General features: G+C 42.8%; 1 protein-coding gene across 11 annotated transcripts in view; it reads left to right on the forward strand.

The window, feature by feature from the left end:
- The window catches only part of arhgap12b (Rho GTPase activating protein 12b), a 93,458-nt gene that overhangs the window by 16,861 nt on the left and 50,878 nt on the right, over positions 1–25,719 (forward strand). The window contains exon 1 of one of the 11 annotated variants that reach the window (XM_035998097.1): positions 17,489–17,717. The exons of the other annotated variants lie outside the window; for them this stretch is intronic. Coding sequence (XP_035853990.1) covers positions 17,685–17,717 — 33 coding nt within the window. The 5' untranslated portion in view covers positions 17,489–17,684. Of the gene's footprint in view, positions 1–17,488; positions 17,718–25,719 lie in introns of those variants that run through there. 11 annotated transcript variants of the gene reach the window in all.

Consider the following 25,719-nt stretch of genomic DNA (forward strand, 5'->3'; position numbering starts at 1 on the left):
TAAGGAGCTATTTCCCTTTCAGTATCTCTTACGAAGCGGTCTGTGTTAGATTGATGTGGCTGTTAGCACGATGCAGGTGAAGTCATCACTTCCTGGGTGTAAAAGGCCCTTGGCTGCGTTATACTGTGGTTTTTTTTTTGTGTGTGGTGTTTCTGATTTCTCCTATTACCTCCGAATCCACCTTGGGGATCCGAGTCAGCACAGTGCTAAAGTGGAGTGCTGTCACTCCCCACAGTGCTCGTTTTTGTGTTTCTTTCCTTGTCCTTTTTTTTCCTGCCCACACTGGTGTTTCTTCGCCTGCATGGGATCATCACTGAAATATGAACATTTCATCAAACCATGCTTTCAAAGAATAGAATTCCTGTTGTCTGTGCAAGAAGTGTTGTCTTTTGTTTCACATCTTTTCCAAGATACACAGACACACGTAATGTGATTGAGGATGTTGCGTGTGACATCAGAGGGGGGGTGGGGGGATCCTGTGCAGCTCGTTCTCTCCTTCAGGAAGAATTCAACTGTTACCGAGTCTTTTCTATTCTCTCAGCTCCTTCTCACCCTCTTGCCCTCATTCATGTGTTTTGGCTGCTCTTTGACTCGTTGCACTCTGTCGTTTTGCACAACAGCTTGTATCCCAAAGTGATTTAGTGTAATAGTACAGCCCATTACTGCAGATCAGAGACAATATTTGCGAGCCATCCAGTGCTTCTCTGCTCTCACTGCTTTCCTCGGGAGAGGACTGGTGGAAGCATCGGAGCGTGGGCGTCTGTGAGCATCAAGGGGCACGTACTGTCTCTGTCATATGCCACTGCTGACAGTAATTGCTTGGCGTGGCTGACAAAGAGACAAAGGATGAGATGGGAATCGATCAGCGCTGAAATGGTCCCACTAGCTGCCGTCTTACCTAGGGCTGGGTACCGAATTCAATACTTTTTAGGCACCGAATTCAATACCTTTTAGGCACCGACCGAATTGCCTCTAAAGTATCGAGAAACGAAAAATGCCTCGTCATTAAATACCCACTTTCAGTACCTAAGGAGTCAAGTCACGCAGCATGCTTCCACCAAGATCTAATAATGTCTGTGATTGGCTGTCTAACGTTCCGCGTCGTAGAGACACGCAGGAAAAACTCTACGTTACACAGAGACGGGACTCACATAGTCGGAGCTGAAACATAAATAAAAAGATTTGTGCCACAGTGTGTAATGTTGTAATTTCTTTTTGTTTCATAAAATTGGTATCCAAAAAAGGATCGTTTAGGAACCGTTATCGAAGTCACGGTTTTGGTACCGGTATCGGAAATCTTTGAACGATACGCAGCCCTAGTCTTGTCGGAGGTCATTTACTGTGAAAGGGAGATTAGAATCGGTCTGTTACCGTCATCTAGCAGCTGTACCGGTTGTGGAAAGGTGTACAGGAGTTATTGAGCTGTGGTGTGATGTGTGTTTAACCTCTGCATTCTGTGGATGACAGTTTATTGATCTTCTATCAGTGGAGTTTGTTTTACTGTTGTGTTTTATCACCAGTTTGGGTTTTTTGTATAGGGCTGCATGATATGAGGAAAATATGCGATATGTGATAACGTTGTTCAATATTGCGCTAACAATATTACTTGCGATAAATAAACAGCTATTAAAGTGTGCTCAGTTCTGCATTTCTTCTGCTTTCAGTATTCAGCTAAAATACAACAAACTGCTGGTTGAATATAAAACAAATGAAAGAAAATAATTTCCAACATTCTTTTAATTGAACAAATTGAACATTGAATTGACTATAAAAGGCACCACTAAAAAAGAATGATAGTTAACATTTTTAGGGGCAATTTTCTACTGACATCTTTTTTTCGACTAACACAAAAAAATCTCGGACAGCCCTAGTTTTGTAGGTCATTTGTGAGCCAGTAGTTAAAGAGGTGCTACTCCTACAGCCCTGTGATTTTTTTACTTTTTTTTTTTTTCAGCTGAAATGATTTTCCAGAAACTGTGTTTTTGTCCTCAGAACTTTCCACTAGCATCTGTCGCTGAACAGAGATACTACAGTGAAAAACAAAAGGGGATATACAGAGAGAGAGAGTGCACTCTATACCACTGTGGATCAGTCTGGATCCTTCTGCCGGCTTAACAGCTCTGTACCCAGAACAGCAAATAGCAAAATCCCCAAAAAATTTAACACAACATCAACACACGTCCTAAACACTCAGATTGGCTTTCAGCTTAGTAGGGAGTGTGCCAACCAAGCTTTACCTTTTGGGGATACAGTACATGTCTCAGTGCATTTCCTCAAAAGCTGGACAGAAATAGCTCACAGATAAAACGGAGACACTAGGAGGCTGATCAGTGGTATTTCTAGTAAATGGGAGAGACTTCCAAGGCCAGCAGACTTTCCGTGCCCTTGTATCTGGATGGCAGAGAGGCACTCTCAGTGTCCATTAATGAAATGGATATGCCATTTGGTAACGGATGTCTCAGTGTTCCCGTCATGCTCCACTGGCTCTGCAACGCCATTGGCTGGTTTGATCACCTCTTTGTATAGTTGCTTGACAGCTTTTTGATTATTCTGTCAGAGAGGGATTACAACGTTTCAGTCTTAAATGTATAGAACAGCTAGCATGTAATGTGGAATGTGTGAGAAAGGAGGAACTTCTAAAACCTGTCCAAATTGAAATATGTGCTGTCAATCTTGTTTCCTCTCATTTGGGATGGACCTTGGTCGGGTCAGCATTATCTTGCCTGAGTGGAAGCATAACAAACATGTGTTTTGGAGTCTGAGTGTCAGTGCTGGCTTCCATTCTTGTGCACCTCTTTTTGTTGACATCATTTACTGTTGGCACTAGTTCCCCTTTTCCACTTCTTTTGAAGCGTTAACACACCAGTTCATCATATAGAGTTTCAACGGTGACACTAGGGCCGGGCGATGGGAAGAAAATCAGATATCACGATATTCTTGACCAAATACCTCGATATCGATATTGCGGCGATATTCTAGGGTTGACAATTGGTGCTTTAACAAAATTTCTTCATACTTAGATTTTAGATAAATAATCATCAGTAATGTGGACATAATATCTAAGTGGGGAAAAGTCAAATAATAGAACAGCTAGTTAAGCTGGCCCTAAGTTCAGAAAAATACATCACTTTACTGTAATGTAGTCTTTAAAAACCAGTAAAAGACCACACTTATGTCATATCACGATATTACGATATCCAAAATCTAAGATGATATCTAGTCTCATATCACGATATAATATTGATATATTGCCCAGCCCTAGACTACAAATGAGACCAACGTGCTACTTATATTGCAGCCAGTCAGCTTTTATGTTATTGGTGTGAGTCTCTTTTAGACTGTACCGCAGACATAAAACAGATTTTATTCTTCAGCTATGGGGAAGTGCAAGTTTAGAGATACTTGGCTTGAATAAAACTGAATTTAGGGCTTATGTTGTGATAAAGATATTACATTTCATTCATAGTGGTCTTAAAAAATCTTAAATTGGACTTGGTGAAACCTGCAGAAAACCTGGCCCATCTTTACACAACCTGCTTACAGAAAAACAAACATGTCAATGCAATCGATATGAATATGAAAAAAGTACCAATGAAACATTTAATTAATACCTTGAGTATAATAGAATTGGCCAAGCCTGTCTCACTTGTCCTGCAGTTTCTCTTTGTTTTGTCTCCGTTGTCGACCAGACAGTGGTTGTTTACCGCTGGTGGAGGTTACATGGACTAAATACATTCTGCTCATGTTTCCACAGTGAAGGGACACCAGATAGTTGAGCTTATTTGACCGCAGTCCTGCTAACCATCTGCTTAGTGCTCAGACAAGCAGACCTTGTTAATGCTTGTTTACATTTTAGCAGTTCATTTTCTTGTTATAAGTGCATAACTAGTTTTATCAGTATGTGTAGTCTCTGACTCTCCTGAGTGTTCATTGAGCTAATTTCCCGGGTCACCTTTTAGATTTGTTCAGTATGTCACTGAGGTGGGAAACATTACCTAGAAGTGTGGCGTATACACAGATTTAATGTTATTTCTTTTGTCAGTTTTAGTAAAATTTCTTTCTGGATTAAACAATTTAACCGATTTAAAGATATAAATGATAAAGAAAATGATTCTTAGCAACCCTAGTCATGACAAAGGTCAGTTGTCTGAGTACAGTAGATTTCATTTCCCTGTTGTACTTTCTGTATGAGAGTCTGTTTTGGCTGCATCAGCCAATAAGCCTGTGTGCATATGTATGGTACACTGAAGTGTGTGGCTGTTCTATTTTTATTTTTTCCAAGTGAAATGACTGCTCCTAAAACATTGTTTTGTATGGATCAAACCACAGAAACAGACCAGGCCAGAGTGCCATAATCATCCAAAAAGTGTTAGAGGCGTCGCTGGCTAAGCTTCATGCACCAGCAACTGTGGGACAGAAGGGCTTACAGGTCAGCCCCAGCCTGGACACACACACACACACACACACACACACACACACACACACACACACACACACACACACACACACACACACACACACACACACACCACAATGCAATCTTCTTACATATCTGGATTAAGAGGTTGTGTACAGTGCATTCCTGTGTTAAACCCCCTTCCGTCCCCCCCCCAAACGCATGTTCATCCCAACATCCAACATGTTCCAGGGTTTCTCGTCTTGTTGAACAATGTGCTTATTTGCTCTCGGTGCTATTTGTCCTGACCCTGATTGTGGTGCTGGAGGTGCCCAGCACCACGTGTGCCATACTGTTGATTCCCTAAGACTGCTTGGGGGATCGAGAGGTTCGCTGCTTAGCTCAATGTCTTCATTGTTGCCTAATTCACAAATTCATTCTCCTTACTTGTGTCTCTCACTCGAAGGCCCTGGTGTTAATTGAAAGGTGAATAATCTGTCTTTCTTTGACTTTTTTTGGTTGTGTGGCTGCTCCGTGGCCCGGGCCAGGACCCCCTCCCGATTGGCAGTAGAAAGGTTTGTTGTTGATCTGCCAGCCAATCCCCAGGACCTTGAGCCCCTGTTGATCTAAAATGAGTGGGTGTTTGCAACCATGGTGACATATTCAAATGAGACTGCAGCCACTCCAGTGCCTATTGGGTTAGCGGTGCTTTGGTTATGTTTAACATGCTCTGTTTGAGAGAAAACCGCTACTTCACACACAGATCCTTAAATTAGTGAATAATTAAAAAGGGGAACCGTTGTTATTCCAAGCCAGATGTAGACTATCAATCCAACAACAAAATAAAGTCACTTTCAGGAAGAATACAAAAATAAAAACTTAAAGTAACAGAGCAAGTGCAAAAAGAGTAGCCTGTATTTGCTTTTTTTAACAGTAGGTAAAATAATGAATAAGCTCTTCTCCCTTTAATCTTACAGTAAAAAAGTGCAATTTTAGCAACATATGAAATCAGATGTATCAAATAAATCCAACATAAGGCAGGTTGCAGAGTGTCTGATATAACAGTCTGTAATCGATTGGGTCACTGATGATGATGGTAAAAAAAAAATAACACTGCCGACTGACAGCGTTTGATGATGCTTATTGTTAAGTCATAGCGGGGCATTAAAACGAATCAACGGGCTAACGTACCGTTGGGCTACTACTGGGAACACGTTCCTGTCACTATGTTGATAATCACACACGTCTACAGTGCACGTTGTGTCCGAGCCCGGCCCAGCCCGACACATTAACTGGAATTATGAGCCCGATTTAACCCGACAATGTTTTAATACGTGGGCCGTTATAACTGACGTTATAAAGGACTCATGAGATATCTAAAACAATCTGGACTGGTTGCACAATTATGGAAGACAGTGCTACAGATGGGGGAGACACGATGTAGCACAAGTCAGTGCAGTACATATATCCAGAGCTACGGGAGAAGCTGGAGAGGCATTTCTCTCCACCCAATTAGGCTAATAAAGTAATGATTAAAAAAACACAAATACTTGATGAAGGGCCCGGCCTGGCCCGAGGATAGTTGCGGGACATATGGGCCCGACCCGGCCCGTGGGTCAAGTTCGGGCTCGGACAGAGAATCTAAACTCTACTTGGAAGAGAAAGGGACAAAAAGGTGAGCAGAACTTACGGTGTTTTGCTGCTGTTATCCTGACTCAGGGATCCTTTTCCAAAGTCTACAGACTACAACGTTGTTGTTGGCATTAAGAGTAAAATACTCCCACACTTTAGAAGACCGTGTGCAAGCCTTTTTCTCAACGTGTTGTTGAACTGTTTTTTTAACATAAAAATCATGTTTTATTGTTGAAATATAGCATAGTGAATCCTTAAGCATAACTGTATCTGTGGAAGGCTACCTTATGGCTACTTACCAGTAAGCCTATCATCAATGTTGTATACATTAAAAAAATATATCTTTACAAATATGTTGGATTCATGCTACATATTTTCAGACATATTTTAAATATATATATTTATTTATTTATTAATAATTTGGCGGCCCCCCTGCAACAACTCTGAGGACCCCCCTAGGGGTCCCGGAGGGTCCAGGACCCCCTGTTGAAGATCTCTGTTCTAAAGCGTAAATAAATAACCATTAAACACTCAATGGATGATTTTGTGGCGACAGACACAGCTCCTCTAAACCATCTCTGTGCCCATATGGGCCCTGATCCAGTATCCCTCTGTTACCGTGAAGCAAACCCACTGACCCTGTTTGCCACTCCCATCCAACCCAGCAGCACCATCGCTCCAGGACCCTGTCAGCACCACTCAGCAGGAGAGGACCACCTTCGGGGCTCTAGGTTACCGAGGGCCCCGTGCCCTGCGCTGCCTGGTGCACATTCTGTCAATGGACCGCGGACAATTTGGCGGCCAGAGTTGCCTTTACGTGCCATTGCTGGCTCGACAAACAATAGCACCATTCTCGCTAATGTGGCAAGACATGCCCAGTGGAAATTGAATTGCTTTCCACAAACTCTCTCTGTGACGATCAATTACCCAACCAAGACCCTTTTATGGGTCACTCAGAGGGCGAACGGGAACAAGGCCGTTCGCTTGGATCTATTAGAGCCTGAGAAAGTACGGCTGTATGTGACAGTTGGTTCTGACATAGTACTTTGGTGCAGCATGATTCATTTTTCTGGAAAAACATACATAACATCCAAGTAAACAAAGTTTTATCTTTTATCTTATTTCTTGACCCAAATGCAGGAAGTGGGATTCCGTCAAATCTAAGATCTAGTGCTTCATGCAGCAGGTATCACACAGCAGCAGGTGGGTGTCAAGAATATGTTGACGTGGAAAATCAGGAGGTTGTAGGCAGTCCAGAGTTCCGTATGTGGTCATGTTTTCAGTGTGACATGCAAAACCGGTGGCCAGCTGATGATGCAGTTCATTTTTCTAAAGACCCTAATCATGTGACTGGGCAGTATAGATGACAAGGCAGCCCTCTCTCTGACAGGAACAGTACACAACAATGGCTTTACAGTGGCTGGTCCGCTACTGGAACTTTTCTCTGGGTGGTTATAGAGAGGGATGGGGGCACGAAGAGGGGAGGGCTGGCTGGCTTGGCAGTCTCTGGGTAGTGGGCCGAGTGACCCATGACCCATACCAACGGGACACAATGCACCTTTCTGTCACTACACACACACACACACACACACACACACACACACACACACACACACACACACAAACACACACACCCTCTGAGTCATGGTATGTGGGCCAATGGGTAGATGGGCTGGAGATTTAAATGTGCCCTTTTAATTGTGTGTAGCCCACTTTCCCATGTTTCATGGCCCTGTCAACACAAGGCCGTAGTCATTATTATTCATTAATCCACTATGACAAATGCCCATCACAAGTAACCAGAGCCCAAAGCAATGTCTACTTACAGCCAAATAACACAGCTTGTTTAGTTTTTGACAACAGAAGGAAACAAGCATATTCTCACGCACTTAATTGACTACCAGTTAATGAACTGACTGTTTCATCAGCGATAAGGACCATCACAGACTTTTAACAGGTGATCTGTGATTAGAATTTGCAATGCAGAGACGCACAGCTGTGAGCGCTTGGCAGGAACCGCGAGAAAAATGGCTTTTTTGGCTAATGGATGAAATACAGCAAGTGTTAGGGTTGCAATGTATTTACATTATCAATGAATCTGTAAATTATTTTAAAATAATAATAAAACGACTATTTTGGTAATCAATTTTCAAGCAAAGATGCCAAACACTTTTTGTTTCCAGTCTCTCAAATATTTTGTCGCTGTCCAATGAAAACCGTGTGTCTCCAATTGTGGCATTTTTAAATTTTTCAGGTAAACTGAAGGATTAAAGCTGCGGGAGGCAGAATGCAAAAAAGACAAAGCCAGAATTTGAAGTAGAAAGAGACCTCTTACTGCAGCTCTCCCTCTCTGTTCAGACAAGCTTGGGCATGCAACGGCTTAATACAGTACCCTGTACTATACTAGTGCTACAGCCAGTGCCGCGGCTTTGGCCTCTGGTCCTTGTAGCAGGTTAATGCTGCCATCCAAACATGGAGACGCTAGAGGCTGTGTGAGAGGAAACGTAAACATGGCAAGGCTAACTAACCCCCAGCAGACCAGCTCTCCCGTTTTCACAGCCAATGTCCACTCACTGGACAATAAACTGGACTACATTTTTACAAAATGTCCTTTCTGTATTTAGTTATATAGATGAATTACAATAAAGTCTCTCTTATCGAATAGTTTAGCTTTAAATTAGCTGAAGCCCTGGGGCTTTGGCTACGGTTAGCAGAACGTTCACCAGAGGGATGCGTATGTGCTTCTGCGTTTGTAGAACAGCCAATAGGAAAGCTCTCTCTCTGAAATGACCTGTGATTGGCTCCCGCCACGGGCTCCTTTTTCTACAGCATGAAAAAAGAGGTGGAGGAGTCTAGTTTTCTCTCAGACCACGTGAGCATTTCAGCATGTCTTTGCTTGTTACCACAGCCAACTATAAATTACATTACATTACATGTCATTTAGCTGACGCTTTTATCCAAAGCGACTTACAATTAAGTGCTTTCAACTGTGAAGGTTCAAACTCCAGACCACAAGTAGTAAGTGCAAATACAGTAGCTTTAAATAGGCAAAGCTACAAAGAGACATATGAAAGTGCAGGTTCGAAAGTGCAAGTTCAAGATATCCGAGGTGTAGTCGGAAGAGATGCGTTTTTAGCCTTCGGCGGAAGATGTGTAGGCTTTCGACCATCCTGATATCGATGGGGAGCTCGTTCCACCATTTGGGAGCCAGGACAGTGAACAGTCGGGATTTCGTTGAGTGATTAGTTCTCCCTCGCTGTGAGGGAGCAGCCAGCAGTTTGGCTGATGCAGAACGAAGTGGGCGGGTTGGGGTATATGGTTTGACCATGTCCTGGATGTAAGCGGGTGCTGATCCGTTCGTGGCCCTGTACGTAAGTACTAGTGTCTTGAAGCGGATGCGGGCCGCAATTGGTAACCAGTGAAGAGAGCGGAGGAGACGTGTAGTGTGAGAGAACTTGGGGAGGTTGAAGACAAGTCGAGCCGCTGCGTTCTGAATGAGCTGCAGGGGTCGGATGGCACATGCAGGCAGGCCAATCAGGAGGGAGTTGCAGTAGTCTAGACGTGAGATGACTAGAGCCTGAACCAGAACCTGAGCCGCCTTCTGCGTTAGAAGGGGACGTATCCTTCTGATGTTATGCAGCATGTATCTACACGATCGGGTGGTTGCAGCAATGTTAGCAGTGAAGGAGAGTTGGTCGTCAAGTGTTACACCCAGGTTTCTAGCAGTCTTGGTGGGGACTACTATAGAGTTGTCAATTGTTATAGTCAGGTCTTGGGTAGGAGAGCCCTTCCCTGGAAGGAAAAGGAGCTCAGTCTTGTCAAGGTTGAGTTTCAGATGGTGTGTGGACATCCAAGAAGAGATGTCAGTCAGACAGGCCGAGATACGTGCTGCTACCTGAGTTTCAGACTCAGGAAAGGAGAGAATTAGTTGGGTGTCATCAGCGTAGCTGTGATAAGAAAAGCCGTGCGACTGAATGACAGACCCGAGAGAGTTGGTGTACAGAGAAAAGAGGAGGGGACCCAGGACTGATCCCTGAGGAACCCCAGTTTTGAGTGGGCAAGGTTCTGAGCTAGACCCTCTCCAGGTTACCCGGTAGGTTCGGTCTGCCAGGTAAGATGTGAGTAATGAGAGCGCAGAGCCTGAGACCCCCAGATTTCGGAGTGTCGAAATGAGGATCTGGTGGTTCACTGTGTCAAAGGCAGCAGAAAGATCCAGAAGGATGATAATGGAAGAGAGAGAGGTTGTTCTAGTGATGTGAACAACCTGAAACCAGCTATAAACGTGTTACATGCAGCAGGAATGTATATCTCCCCGCTTTGTGAATAATCATACGACCATGGCTGCTTTTATTTTGCTAATCGCAGGTATGTCTTCCAGTTTGTTTAGTGAAAAATACTGAATTTGCGTAGCTTGCTCAGCTCATTATTAAAGGTCCCATGGCATGAACATTTCCCTTTGAGGTTTTTTTAACATTAATGTGAGTTCCCCTAGCCTGCCTATGGTCCCCCAGTGGCTAGAAATGGTGATAGGTGTAAACCGAGCCCTGGGTATCCTGCTCTGCCTTTGAGAAAATGGAAGCTCAGATGGGCCAATCTGGAATCTTCCCTTTATGATGTCATAAAGGGAAAGGTTACCTCCCCTTTTTCTGCTTTGCCCGCCGCCCACAGCTGCCCAGAGAATTTGGCCCGCCCACGAGGAAATAGAGCTACAACTGTGGCCGCAAGCTGGTCCGGCCACATTACCGTGACTAATTAAAAATTATGACGTAAGGCTCAGATGACGTCACCAAACTGTTGGCTTGTGCACCGTTCAGAAACTGAATAGGCTACCAAACACTAATACTGAAACAATAATAACATAACAACAACTTACAAAAAACTACTTTCTCCTCCACACTGTCACGTGATGACAACCACACATAATTACATGAATTATATTTTGTGGAGTGCAAGCGGGGCAGACGTGTGCTGGAGAGGCAGCAGCGCATGGACAAACTGTTGCCGGTTGGCGAGGAAAATCCTGTCTGCCTCCACAGCCAGTGCACGGCCAGCTGGAAGCTGGAAGCTCTCCATTAACTCGGGCGGCTTGCTGTCGCCAAGGCCATTCAGGGACAGCAGGCGGTCTGCTTTCTCCAGCTCTGACAGTTCAAAGAGTTCCAACAGGAATGTTTTGAGTGCGTCTTACTTGTTAGCAGGAGGAGCCTCTAACAGCGCCATAGCCCTGGCTGTTGTTGAGGCATCTAAGGCCGATACCACGTGGAAATACTTTGTAACGTCCTGTGTTATTCCTCTCAGCTGGAACTGGGCCTCGATGTGCTAAAACCACGGTCGTGGGTTGTGCTGCCAAAAGTCCGGTAACTTGATGGTGGCCGCGTAGATAGCACCGACATTAGCTGCGCCGCTGGCAGTGGCCGCCGCCGCCGAAGCAACAGCATTTTCACCACCGCCGTTGTTTGACATAATTCAGCCCCGGAACTCATATATCATAACACCTCTCCCTTAAAGCTACAGTAGCCTACCTTGGTGAATGTCTCTTTCAGTCTTACTTGTGGGTCACCACAATTTAATATTTAATCCTTGTCTCCTATATAAGTGCAATGCATTTTTTTTAATGAACGGTATTGAAACTGATACCGTTGCTATTTTTAGGCCCCGTGGTATACCGTATTACCGCCCAACCCTACTTCAGATACAGTATTAGGGGACCACTAAGGTCTATATAAAAGAGACTTCAGATACAGTATTAGGGGACCACTAAGGTCTATATAAAAGAGACTTCAGATACAGTATTAGGGGACCACTAAGGTCTATATAAAAGAGACTTCAGATACAGTATTAGGGGACCACTAAGGTCTATATAAAAGAGACTTCAGATACAGTATTAGGGGACCACTAAGGTCTATATAAAAGAGACTTCAGATACAGTATTAGAGGACCACTAAGGTCTATATAAAAGATACTTCAGATACAGTATTAGGGGACCACTAAGGTCTATATAAAAGAGACTTCAGATACAGTATTAGAGGACCACTAAGGTCTATATAAAAGAGACTTCAGATACAGTATTAGGGGACCACTAAGGCCTATATAAAAGAGACTTCAGTATCAAATATTTGACACCTTCCAGCTCATGTTCCAAGAAACCTGGCACCTCAAGCTGTAGGCAGCACACCACTTCCTGTGTCTGTCGGTCTGGGTCTGTGTGTATGTGTGTGTGTGGGGTTTGAGAGTTTCGTCTGGGGGGAGGTTTTCATTTCCCTTGTGGGTGTCTATCGCCTGTTGAAGTGGCGCGCGCTGCCCCTCAGCACTATGTTCCACCACAGATTCATTCAGTGTTGTAAAGAGTGTGACACCGACAAGTGGCCTGAATGTTTCAGCCTGTGTTCGCATGCTAATGTGCACGGCTGCACACACACTCTGTTGAATCTCTTGAAAACGCACCCTAAAGCACTCCACCGAGGGTTAAAGGGTTACGTTGGAGTGTGGCAGCAGAGGAGGAAAGAGTGAGAGATGTGTGAAACTGTGCCACTTGAACCTCCAGGGCGGCAGGATGGCGCTTTTCTGGGTCACATTCTGGAGAGGAGGATCATTAAATTTGGAGCATTAGAAATCAGCTACATGAGAGCAAACACACACTAATGCATATGCATGGTTCAAACACAAATTACACAGTGACACAAAGTGTAAGCTACACACTGCCTGAGCTTGCCCTCCTTTTCCTTTATGTTGCTGCTGTACCTGAAGCTGAAATTGGCCTTGTGATATAAAAGCACTCCTCACCGTGTGTTTGGGTTTTGATTAACCTGATCCACTGGGGTTAATACCCCGATGCGCCACAACCGGCGATCTCGGCGGCTCCAAGGTGCTCCCACTCCGTTCTTACCAGTAATGAGTCATCATCTGTTTGCGCACATACAGACACACTCGTCTTTGTCTCTGCCATGGGCATTGTGTAAAATAAATAAAGCAGGAACTAATGTGCAGACATGAAGATAATAAAACTCAGTTTTGAATTTAAACTCAAAGTTGACTTTATCATCAGGCCTGGCTATCATTCAGTTTACCAGAACACAGAGTTCTGGTAAACTGAATGATAGCCAGGTCATCTCCGTCCACACAAGATAATGATTACAAGTATGTTCCCAGGTGGGCACAGCACAATTTAACAGTAGAAATTATATCTTTGGGGCTTAGAAGTTCAAAGGGTGACTCATCCATAATTGCCGTACTGTATCACTTCATTATTTGCCAGCTCCTGTAAGCAGCCTGAAGCTATAGTTAGGGATTCGTTATTGATTTCAAAGGTGCACTGATGCATCAGCATACTCGGGTAAGCCTGCTTCGGTCGCATTTATGTTCTGCCAGTATTTGGTCCATTAAGCTTTTCTCTGTTATTGGGAATAAGTTACCTGCATATGGGCACTATGTCTAAGGATCCCTGGGTAACTCAGCAGTTGATTGCATGTTACAGTGTAGTCTATATCCTGATGCATGTCTTTTTCGTTACCTTCCTCTTTCTTTGTGTTGGCGTTCTAACCTCTGGTGGATTTGTGAGGACTATGGTTAACTGCTCCTCAGATCTCTGCAGGGTAAATCCAGACAGCTACCTAGACTATCTGTCCAATCTGAGTTTTCTCTTACACGACTATTTTGCAGCTGCTCTGTGCGGAGTTTAGCACCGCCCATGACGATTCTGATTTGGTTTAAAGAAATGGCAATAATCCAGAGCATGTTTTTCTCCCATACCCGAATGCTATGTGGAGTAGCCAGACCCTCCCTCCATCGCGCTTTGGAGGAGGGTCTGGCAAAGCGAGACTAGTTACAGTGTTACAGTACATGTTGACAAACATATATTTGTTCACATAACAGAATTGGCAGAGCTGGCATCGGCACTGTGTGATGACATCTTCCACTCAGTGACAGAAATCATCTCTGCCGGTGCAGTTGTCATCTCAGAACAAGAGGATCCTCTTTAACTTTTCCAAAAGCAGTTTAAATTTGCTCAAAAGTGAACTCTTCACTTTCATACAGTACAGCACGTTTACAAGTGAGATGCCACCATAGCAATCCAAGTTAATTTACTGCTTACTTCCTCTGATCAGTCTACTCAAGTGCTGAAATGATAAATGGTGAAATAAATGTGATGTCACTTACTTGTGACAGGGATTTTCTTGTCTAGCGTAAAGTGCGCCTAATTATGTATTCCGCGGTATGTACAAAAAACGCCCGTGAAAGCGCCTCTATTTTGCGGTGAAAATTCTCTGCCTCTTAAAAGCAGGTGTAAACCAGGAAGCGGGTTTCCTGGCATATGCCTCCTGGTGAAATGGCCGCAGTAATACGAGCAAGATGAAGACATAGGCCAAGGAGACGAGCTGAACAAGGATCACACTTTTTCAGTTGAGTGAACATGAAATCATTAAGCGGTACAGATTAAGCAGCCATGCAATATTACAGTTACTAGAAGAAATCAAAGATGACATTGAATCTCCGACTCAGCGTTCACGTTCCATTTTAGCAGTTGTTAAACTCCTCGCTACATTACAAATATTGGCATCAGGATAATTTCAAACAGTCATAGCATCAGCAGTGGGAATATGGCAGTCTGCACTCAGCCGTATCATAACGCTTTGCTACAGCGCACTAGTCAATACATACATTTCCCACCACTAATGCCGAAATAACACACATCAAGCTGTTACCTCCATAAACAAGCAGATCAATTCGTTATCGCTAAATCTTTGTTTTCACTGTTTTGACTGACTTGGTTGCTGAGCCATGATAGAAAGATGTGCGCAATTTACGGTATAGTGGGCGTAGAAAGGCGCTGATTACCCGATGAACTGCAGGTTTGGTAAATACGACGTGAGCTGAAGTATCACAGCGTGCGCTTTCTGCGGGTTGGCCATGGCGCTGATAACACTACATTCACAAATGCACGAACATCTGGCCCTCGGTGGGGAGTCAAACTGAAGCAGAGGGACAGACACAGAGCTGTAGCAGAGCCAAAGTACAACACTTTTTAATTCATTCATGTTATTGGTTATCAGGCAACTAAAACGTGATACAGATAATCTGCAAACTGAAAAAAAAGGTGGTCTATCCCTTATAGATAGATAGATAGATAGATAGATAGATAGATAGATAGATGAATCGGATAAAAAAACAAAAAAGCATTAATTTACATCAACTCAATACATACTTACATACATACTTGTTGTTTTAGTTTATAGTTGTGTAAAGGTAAGTAACCCAAAGAGCAGATACAGACAAAACACACACACACACACACACACACACACACACACACACACACACACACACACACACACACACACACACACACACACACACACACACACACACGTTCACTTGAAGCTTATTCATTAAATTATTACCATCATTGTAGTAAGTGCGAGTTAAGTTCATTTGTACACCACATTTAAACACAGCTTAAGATGACCAAGTGCTATAAAAGAACTTTAAAATGAAATTAAAAAGTACAACACACAAGCAAAGCACAGAATATATACATGACAATAGATTGAAAAATGAATGGGCCAAAAAAGGCGAGTGAATAAAGTCTTTAGTCCTGCTTTCCTACTGTTATTAACGAGCTAACGCTAGCTTGTCATGCTGGATAACGAGTAAACACCAGCACCACTGGAGGGACGTTACGTTCCTCACTTCAGAACGGAACAAAAGTAGGATTGTGTAGTGACTTTACCCTGCTGTTGAACTCCCTTCCTCCTCATCAAGGACTCCAACATGTTTATGTTTTAGGTGCTGAATCATCACCGTGGTGACCGTGCCATGGCGTGTCGCTTTTGCTTATCTTGCAATTAACACGTTTTTGATTTATTTAGTGTGAAATGCTCCCACACCTTGGATGACTTAGGTCGTACTGATTTCTCTGCCTCCGCCATGTGTTTCAGAACAACGTTACGGGTCTCTCCGGTCTCTCGCCATATTTCCTCTACCCCCCGCTCTGCTCTTTTTTCTTTTCTTTCGCTCCGCACAGCTCCCCACAGCACTCAACTCAATTGCTTTTATCTCCGCGACTGAGTGGCGTGTCGCGCGACACAACGAATCGATAATGATATTCGTTGCCAACTTTTTTAATAATCGAATTTTATCGATTCGTTGTTGCAGCCCTAATAATTATGTTGGTAAACAAAAAGTATAAGAGCGTGTTCCATGGGGTCCCCAGCAAAAAGGGGAGCAATTTATTTTCAAAAAATGCATGTGACTATTTTGATCATGGGTTTCATACACTTTCTGTAATGAAACCTCTAAAAGCAAACTCCTATCAGATGGGGACAAAATCTTGGGTCCCTGGTCTAATATGTGATAGTTTAGTGGTCCTTAATGTAAAAAAGTTTGAAAACCACTGCTATACTCTTATCCTGTACAGTGTGTGTGTGTGTGTGTGTGTGTGTGTGTGTGTCTCTCTGTTGCAGTAGTGTCTGTATTTACATACACTCTCTCACTCAGTCCTTCTCTCACCTGGCTCATCAAAGCAACAGTTGTGACGTTCCCATGACAGACAACTCCTCCCACCAATCTGCCACTCCCCTAACAAGGTAGATTTTAATTTTGATTTTAATCTGTCATCATTCTTGTATATTTTGGCTGACCTTTCCATTGACAGACTGGGAGGAAGCTGAAGTGTTGGGATCAGCTGTGATCACTTTGTTTTCACACGCTGCTGGTGGCAGATTTACCACAACTCCAGAAATCTAATCTCGATAATCTCCTTCCAGCACTCGGAAGCAGAGAGAAACACAGTGGATTTTGGCAAATTTGATGATTGCAGCTTGTTGGATGTTGTTTGCTGTGTAAAATTGGGCTTTCAAATGGCTTTTGTTGAGCTGTTTTTGTGTTGCTCAGACATCGCTGTGATTATGGCCCTCAGAGTTGTTTTTGGCTGGGTGCCTGGGTAGCTCACCTGGTAGAGCAGGCGCCCACATATAGAGGTTTACTCCTCGACGCCGCGGCCGTCGGTTCGACTCCGACCTGCGGCCCTTTGCAGCATGTCGTTCCCCCCCCCTCTCTCGCCTTCCATGTCTTCAGCTATCCTGTATAAATAAAGGCCTAAAAAAATAATCTTTGATAATCTTTGAGTTGTTTTTGGCTTATATCTTGGTTAAATTCAGAAAAAATGTTCAGTGCAGCGTCTGTTGGTGTGACTGGAGCGTGTGAATCACAGACTTAATGACCCCAGGATCGTGAACTCTGACCTTTTCATGACCTGTTGGGCGAACTATAAGCATGGCCACCCGTCAAGTAAGCCACTCTGTCTTTCTTCTCCATCTGCTCTCTCTCTCTCTCTCTCTCTCTCTCTCTCTCTCTCTCTCTCTCTCTCTCTCTCTCTCTCTCTCTCTCTCTCTCACCCCCCCATGTCTCGATGCTCAGGCCATTCAGCTAATGAGTGCTCCTATTTGAGGCGAGCAACATGGCCCTAAATAGATCTTAAGATCCTTTAATCGGCAGCTGAGGCCTCTTCTGTTCTTGTGTGACAACAGTGTGAATGCAGTGAGGCTGATAGAGTAGCCACCGCCCGCCACATCCACATCCAGTACCTGCTGGGGACACCCCAGCCCCGATTGGACTCCTCTCTCTCTCTCTCTCTCTCTCTCTCTCTCTCTCTTTTTGGACCATGTTTTCATACCTGAGGACCCCCCACTACATTGTGAGTAGCTGTCGTTCAGCACTGTCCAAAAAGCAGGCTTAGTGAATGTGACCGGCCGTGTTGAGGCTTAGGCTACTTGGCTGAGGGAAAAGTAGAGCAGGTAGTAGTGGGTCTTGGTTCTTGTCGTGGTCTCTGGTAATGACTGCAGAGATTCACTGACAGGCTGTGCATTCCAAGAGATTTTTATTTGGTTATCATCAGTGGTGGAAATGTGCGAAGTACATTTATTCAAGTTCTGTTCAATGTTAACATTCTTGTGTTAAGTATTAAGTCCATTTAATGCTACTTTATACTGTGTACACGTTTCTCCACTAGAGTTGTTTTGGTTATTGTTACTAGCATTTCAGATTAAAATGTCAACAATGTCATGATTTCTTATTTAGGGACATTTTCAGTATGTAAAAAGACTTGCTGGAAAGCAGTACAATTACATTTTTGATGTACATTTTTATAAGGCTCATTCCCAAAACAAGTAACCCATTTTCACAACTTTTCTTCACTAAATGGCATATGTTAATAGACACCTGTCGGATTAAGCTGACAAAAATGACACATGGAATTCATAGGAGAAAGCAGATTATACAACGTTCTTGCAGGTAGTGAGAAATGATTCATCATAGCGCCCGACAAACTTTGGGACTATTCATTAAACACACATTAACAGTGTGTAATCTTAAATTGTGCATATTGAAGCTGAAACGTTAAGGTTATTAGTTGATTGACAGAAAATGAATCTGCAGTATGGATAAATGGTTAATCATTTCGTTCCCTCTCTTCCGTTGGGATGATTTGCTGCATACTGAACAGAATTTTGGGCTGTTGGTCAGACAAAACAAGCGACTGGAAGACGTCCCCTCGGGCTCTGAGAAATTATGATGGGTAGTATTTTCACAACTTTGAAAAATGAACCTAGAATTTTATATGCAAATGAATTGAGTTCAAAGAAAAATTTCTGTCTTTGAATATTGAGAATTTTCTTATTTCTCGTAATATTGAACATAACTTTTGTAGTTCATGCACATGGCACAAAACCAACTCCTCGTGTTGATCTTCCAATGAGCTCTCAGTTTTTCTTACAACCACCTCACAATGACGTCGCTCAGAAACCCGTCTGTAGCAAGTTATTATAATTAGCACCATCTTTACCAGCTGACTGGCCCATAGGTAAGGTAGTCACTAAGGTCACCATCCACAGATACAGTTCATCCTAAGGATTCACTGTGCCACATGTATGTTTAACATTAAAATGTTATTTATAAAATCATGCCAACAATTATTATTTTAATAGATTAGTATTCTATGCACTAAAAAGGTATGTATTAAGGCTTTAGGCTGCCCTAGTCTTTATGGAGCAACTTAATTGTATACAATATATGTGGTAGGGGGTCCCTGCTCCGTCTCTCTTTCAGTTAAGGGGTCCTTGGCTTAAAAAACGTTGAAGACCCCTGGTCTAAATACATGACTTTAATGATGCTTTATCAGCTGCTGTTTCATCTCTTCTAGGAACACGCATCGTAGGAACTCTTTTCTCGGCTGTCTGTTGTAAAGGGTTTTGGGTTACATAAGAGAGAAGAGGCTGCTGGTTGTTTTTAGTGTCCTCTTTCAGCATCAAAAGGAGTCCATAACTGATTCACAGAGAGAGGATAAATAGGATCTGACCTTCACTTAACTGCAGGCCAAATGCTGTTCAACTTGAATGGCTCGCTGATGCGGATCGAGTCCGTCAGTGAACACAGCTGATATTGTGAGATGTGACAATGCCTCAAGGTTGCGCCTGGGCGCTCGTGTTGGAGCACACAGGTGATTGTATTCATGATTGAAGCTTTTCTTCAACATATACTAGGTTAAAGGCTACACACCTGCCCTCCTCAGAGAATGGTAAAGACTGGGGAACGATTGAAGCCATGTTGGCGCAAAGCCTCTACCCACCCACTCACCATTGTAACCACGGCTGTCACGTATACCTACTGTGGCTTCATTATTCTCTATAGAGCTCAACAGTGTGGTTCCGGAAGTAAAAATCCCGTTCATTTTCTCCTTAAGGATTTAGATTATCAGCCATAATGTCTTAACCAGGGGTGTCAAACTCAATATCACCGTGGAATAAAAGAGTATCACATCAAGATGTATGGTTTATTGAAATACTGTTATTTCATTGGAAAAGTCAAATATCTTTGACTGCATTGTTGCATGTCTCATATAGTATTTTCACTTACCGTTTGGTTGGCATAACCCTCTGAAAAAGTCAACAACAATGATTACATTTTTAAAAGTAGGCTACCACACAGCCGGCTCACAACAACCTGTTACACAGCCTGAATATGCAAACTCTCTGGTTTGGGCCCGCGGGCCTCGAGTTTGACACATGTGGTCTAAACCATCCAAAGTCGACTGACCCCGAGCTACGAGGTTGTGAAGCGAAAGTCAAGAAGTCCGCATGAAATCAACCTTGTACACTACCCACAATCCTAAGCGTAACAGCAACGTCTCTGATTGGTGGAACGAGCCCCCCCTTCTTCATCTCCTCACCCCCCCCAACCTCTCCTCCTGTCATTGTTAGCTGCTCAGCTGTTCTGACTGAAGGCTGCCTGGCCATTGTTTTCCTCTGTACCAAGAGCCCTTCTGTCCCGTGCTGTCTCTGCACTTCATGTGGCTCTGCATCAATAGGCCCCAGGCTTCTGCCACCAGGCCCCCTGGGCCTGCTCCGTCATGCCCGGGGGTCAGCAACCTTTACTATCAAAAGAGAAAATTTTGCCCATAAGAAATATTTGTATATAAAAATCTGTCAGGAGCCGCAAAACATAGTTGAGCCTTATAATGAAGATAACAGCCTATTACTGTAAGTCTTAATTAGCCTATCAACATTGCTAATAGGTCCAAATGAGCATTTATTAATATTAATTATGCTTGTTGACCATTTGATCCAATTCCTAAAAGTAAATTTGCTCTGCTCTGGTCTCTGCAGAAATCAATCTCTTTCTCTCAACCCCAGCCGGATACTTTTTTAGCAAATGCAGTGTGCTTGTTCTGGAAATGTCTTAAATATAATTTTTTTTTGGATTTGGAATCCATAGCTAGTCTACGGAAACTCAAGACCGCTATTGAGGTTCAGCTTGAGGATAAGGCTCTGGGCCATAGACATATGTAGGCTATGACACACATTGTAGTTGACTGAAATGTTATCTAAACGGAGAATGTAAGAATACCTTTAGGCATAAACCTGGCTCTAGGTTTATGACAAAAGATGGAAAAGCGACGCAAGATGCCAATATTGTAAAGAGTTTAACAGAAAAGATGTATCTATGGTTTAGCTAAATACTACAAATGCAAAAAGGAACAACAAACAAAACAAACAAACAAACAAACAAACAAACAAACAAACAACCGTGCCTCCTGCCTCCGGCAGAGTAGAGCAAGGAAATGAAGCACCCAAAGTCCAGGAGAGCTGGGCCTTCATCTCATGTGGAGGCCTGAACCCAGGTGCTCCAAATCAGGCTGCATCAGTGGATAACCTAAACACAGTTACACAGAGTTAGGGCAAACAGACACACACGGCTAGCAGAGCCGTCACGAAGGCTTAAAATTTTTTTTTATTAATTTCCATATACTTTTTTGTCAAAGGCACAGGGAGCCACTGGAAAGGGGCTAAGGAGCCAATCTGTAGGGCAGTCAGGATTTAAACTGAACTGAACTATTTTAGTACAATATGAGATCGTATTCTGAACAAGCCGCCATGACAGTCTGTCTTTGAATTTCCGGAGAAACCAGACCCACGTGATGCATTCGTCCAATCAGCTGCCGGTTTTCATTTTTGGGAGACAATACAGATTAGCGCCGCCTGCTGTTATGGAGATGTATTACGTCTCGTCGCTGGTGTGTTCTGAGGAACTTTTTGACCAACTCGGGGAGACTGATCAGTCACACTGGCTTTTCTGCCAACGATTGGCCGTCAGCTCTGTGTGTCCGGGCCTTTACTATGAAGGGTCACTTCACCCAAATACAATTAATGTCCTATCACGCATGCTAACTATTTTCTTTGGAATAACAGTGTCTCTTGTAGAAGTAGTATACTAGTATACATGTTGAAGAATGTATAAGAACCATGCAGATGTCACAACAGGGATGTCGATGTAAAACCACAGCTGTTTTGCCAGAGTTGCCATGTGTTTTCCACTCAATATGGCAAACATTACATGACACATACTTGGGATAGTCTACAAGGGCTGCAACTAATTATTTTCATTCCCCCTTAATTTGCCAATTATTTTCTCAATTAATTAGTTAATCATTTAGTCAAAAAAAAATGTCAGAACATAGTGAGAAAGGCCAAGTGTAATTTCCCAGAGGCCAAAGTGTCTTCTTCATTCTATTTTTATCTGAATAATAATCCAAAACCCAACATAATATATCCTCTGTCATACATGACAAAGAAACCGTTGATAAGGACTGAATTCCCTTTCGCCGCTTCAGTTTCACAGCAGACATTTTGACGTGTCATGCCACGCTTTTCCCTTTTATTATATAGTGACAGTAGATAGACAAGAAAGGGGGAGAGAGATGGGGGATGACACGCAGCAAAGGGCAGCAGGTCAGATTCGAACCCGCGCCGCTGTAGAGGACTCAGCCTACATGGGGCGAACGCTCTTACTGGGTGAGCTAGAGGCCACCCCCAGTGCTCTTTATTCTTATGCAAGGATGAGAACATAGATATGAATGCCAGCAATAACTGTTTTTCTTTTAATAAGCATGGAACATTGAGCAGTCAAACACAGAACATTTATCGCAAAAGTTATAATAATAGAAAACAATTCCCATTTAAAAAAAAAAAAAAAAAAAAAATAATAATAATAATATCTGTACTTTCTGTAAAGTGAAATGTCTGATATGCAGGGCTTAAAGTATTCTGGCAACGTGCCAGATCTCCGGCATGCGGCCGTTAGGGGACATTTTTTTTTGGGTACTTGCATGCGGTTTAATATTTTCGAGTCAATTGATTTCACCTACCAATCATATGAGAGGAACGCAGCTCTAACTAATGTTACAAGCCTATCAGAAGCAGAGCAGGGCGGGTCCTGGCAACACAGTGTGATTGAGATCCATACGTTAGCGTTGTCGGTGAAAGCATGGAGCGCAAGTTCATGAAACCTGGGGATGATGTCCTACCCATAGCTAAAAGACTCAAAAAGAAATGCCGCTGGAGACGGCGAGCCTTTTGGCAGTTGGTGCCAGAAACTGAGAGAGCCTGGTGCTTGTTTCTGCATGTTTTGCTCGAGGAAGCTACTATATGCCAGCAGCGGTAAGAAAGCGCCTGCTCGTCATGAGTTAGACCCTGGTCATAGAGCCGCTGCCCGACGACGACATTGGGTGACTACTTACGACAGTAAGCATGATCGGTCCGCGTACAGTAAAGGCATTGAGTCTGGCTTACCTTATTTGACAGAATTCTATGCATGTATCTGTTATTTCTGACAATTTGATAAACAAAAATGTATATCATGCTGGAGTAAATAAAACTCCAATTAACAAAACTGGTTAACATTGATTTATAAGTCTTTTCATCCTACAATGTACTCAAGGTTTCAAACTGATACCAGCTTGAAATGTAATGTAGTAATTAGTTTTAGTTCAACATGCCATGTAATCGAAAATTGAATTGAAATTGAACTGAATTAATCACACTGGCAGTGGATGTGCATGACACATTCTCTCATTTTCTTCTTAGCTGCTCAGGAATCACAGTAACATGACTAAATTGATCTTAAGTTGCTGCAGATGATGGAGACATACTGCAAGAGATGTAATAATATTAGCAACATGTTTACAGCAGTCCCTGATTCATCAGTCCGACAGAAACTTCACTACTGCTTCTTCTGAAACCTAATCCACTAAAACAGGAAGTCTCTTTGTTCCCTATATACATGATATTTTTCCTTTTACATGATGAGGCTTATATGTTTTATTAGACACGTGGAGAATGTGTGTGAGTTAAACATGTGGGGAAATGGATGTGGATATGCAGGGTTCAACGCAAAGGTTTTTTTTTACTTGCCAGTCAGGCAAAAAAAATCTACATGCCCAAAGTCAATTTTTTACCGGCCCCTATGCAGTTGTTTTTTTTCTTCGAGGAAAACCGTGGAAAAAAGGTTTGACAAACCAGAAAAAAAATCTGTCGCAAAATAAAAAAAAAAATGTCGGGAAAAAAAGCCCCCCCCACACACTTGTACTGGTAGACATAACTCATATCTCAAGTTGATACAGCTAAGCACTTTTTCCAGTGTATGTCTGTGTTTATGGAGGCCTTTCTCCAACGATGCCTTTCAGATCTGATATGGGGAGCTAGAAGGCGTTCACACTGAGTTAGGAACCAGCAGAATAGTGACACATAGGTAGACCCATGTAGTTCTACTAGAACATAGGGTCAGTTTCAGCAAATATGACAGAAAGTTAGTTTTATAAGTCTTACCTACTGCACCTTTAACATAGTTAAATTGAATATGGAAAGCAATGACGGTCAGCAGTTAGTGTAGTTAAGGTGGAGCTGTGCTTGTTGGACTAGGACTTTGAAAGTCTGATATGTGGAATATAAATCACCAGTTAACTGGCAATTATTATCCAATTTTAACACGAGTAGGGCTGCAGCTATTATTTTCATTATCTATGAATCTCCCAATTACTTTCTTGATTATTCCTTCGTTTTGATGTCAGAAAACGATGATAAATGTCCAGAGTCAAAGGTGACCTCTTCAAATGTCTTGTTTTGTCTGACCAACAGTCCAAAGCTATTCAGTCATGGAAGACTAAGGAGACTGACAAATATTCAAATCAAAGAAGCTGGAACCAGAGAATTTTGGCTTCTTTTTTTATTACTTAAACCGATCAATCTGGACTAGGGATGCACCGAATCCAAATTTTTGGGGTTTGGCTGAATACCGATTCCACTGGTTAAGATTCTGCCAAATCCAAAACTGAATACTGAATCCTCGTCCCATCCACAGTAAACACATTAATGAAGTAAACAGTGACTGTCCTTCCTTTGCCGTACCTGAAGTTGCTGCATTTTGGCTGCTGTCTGTAGATTCCTTCATCACAACTCGTATTCTTTCAGATGTTTCATACCAAATGATGTAACAGCGGTGATGTTGTGTATAGTTTAGGGTCCTCGCCACCACCAGACAAATCGGCATTGCAGATTGAACATGTTGCTGGACTTGAATGGCCTTCTTTTGACTGAAAGTACTGCCAAACTACACTTTTTCTGCTCACCAGTTCCATTTTCACTTTCTCACAGCCTACTGCATTGAACACTCCACCTACGTAAACACCTTCCTGTAATCAACCGCGCCGTCATTATGTCGACCAGCGTAGCGCGTGTAGTGCAAGCGTAGGGTTTGGTTCAGTGGAAAAAATCTAAGGTTCGGCAGAAACTAGGGATGCACCGATTGGGAAATTCTGGGCCGATACCGATGTTTAACATAACAACTTGGCCGATGGCTGATGCCGATGTTTTTTCTTTTTGTTATTTATTCCTTCTTTTGTGCCACGGAAACATACAAGTCTTTCGGCTCTTGATCACACTATCCTAGAATGAGCACAAATTCAATCAGACCAATTTATGAAACAAAAACAACCTTTAATGTCACTTTCTGGTTGACATTAGTTATAACCTTATTTATGACAAGTTCTTCTCTGAAAAATAACATTCAAAAACCTTTGACTGCTAACTAATCAATGAAAAGATTGTTTCAGTACATTGCCCAACAAAATTATTTGAGTGGTTTTAGCCTGATAAACAAACTTACTCAATGAGATTATTTTCATGGCCCAATAAAAAATATTTTTTTATTTGTTTCTCTTTGGCGCTGTCTGGAGGCAGCTGTTTGGCTTCTTCAAACGCCGTGTCAATTGAAGTCTGAGTCTTACCGGGGGTTTGCGCTTTCTTGGCGGCTTCATTTTTCCGTTTTTGGTCAGCTTGCAGGTAATCGCCGTACACCGCCTCGTGCCT

Source organism: Sander lucioperca, chromosome 23 (genome assembly GCF_008315115.2).
Source record: "Sander lucioperca isolate FBNREF2018 chromosome 23, SLUC_FBN_1.2, whole genome shotgun sequence".
Classification (NCBI taxonomy): domain Eukaryota; kingdom Metazoa; phylum Chordata; class Actinopteri; order Perciformes; family Percidae; genus Sander; species Sander lucioperca.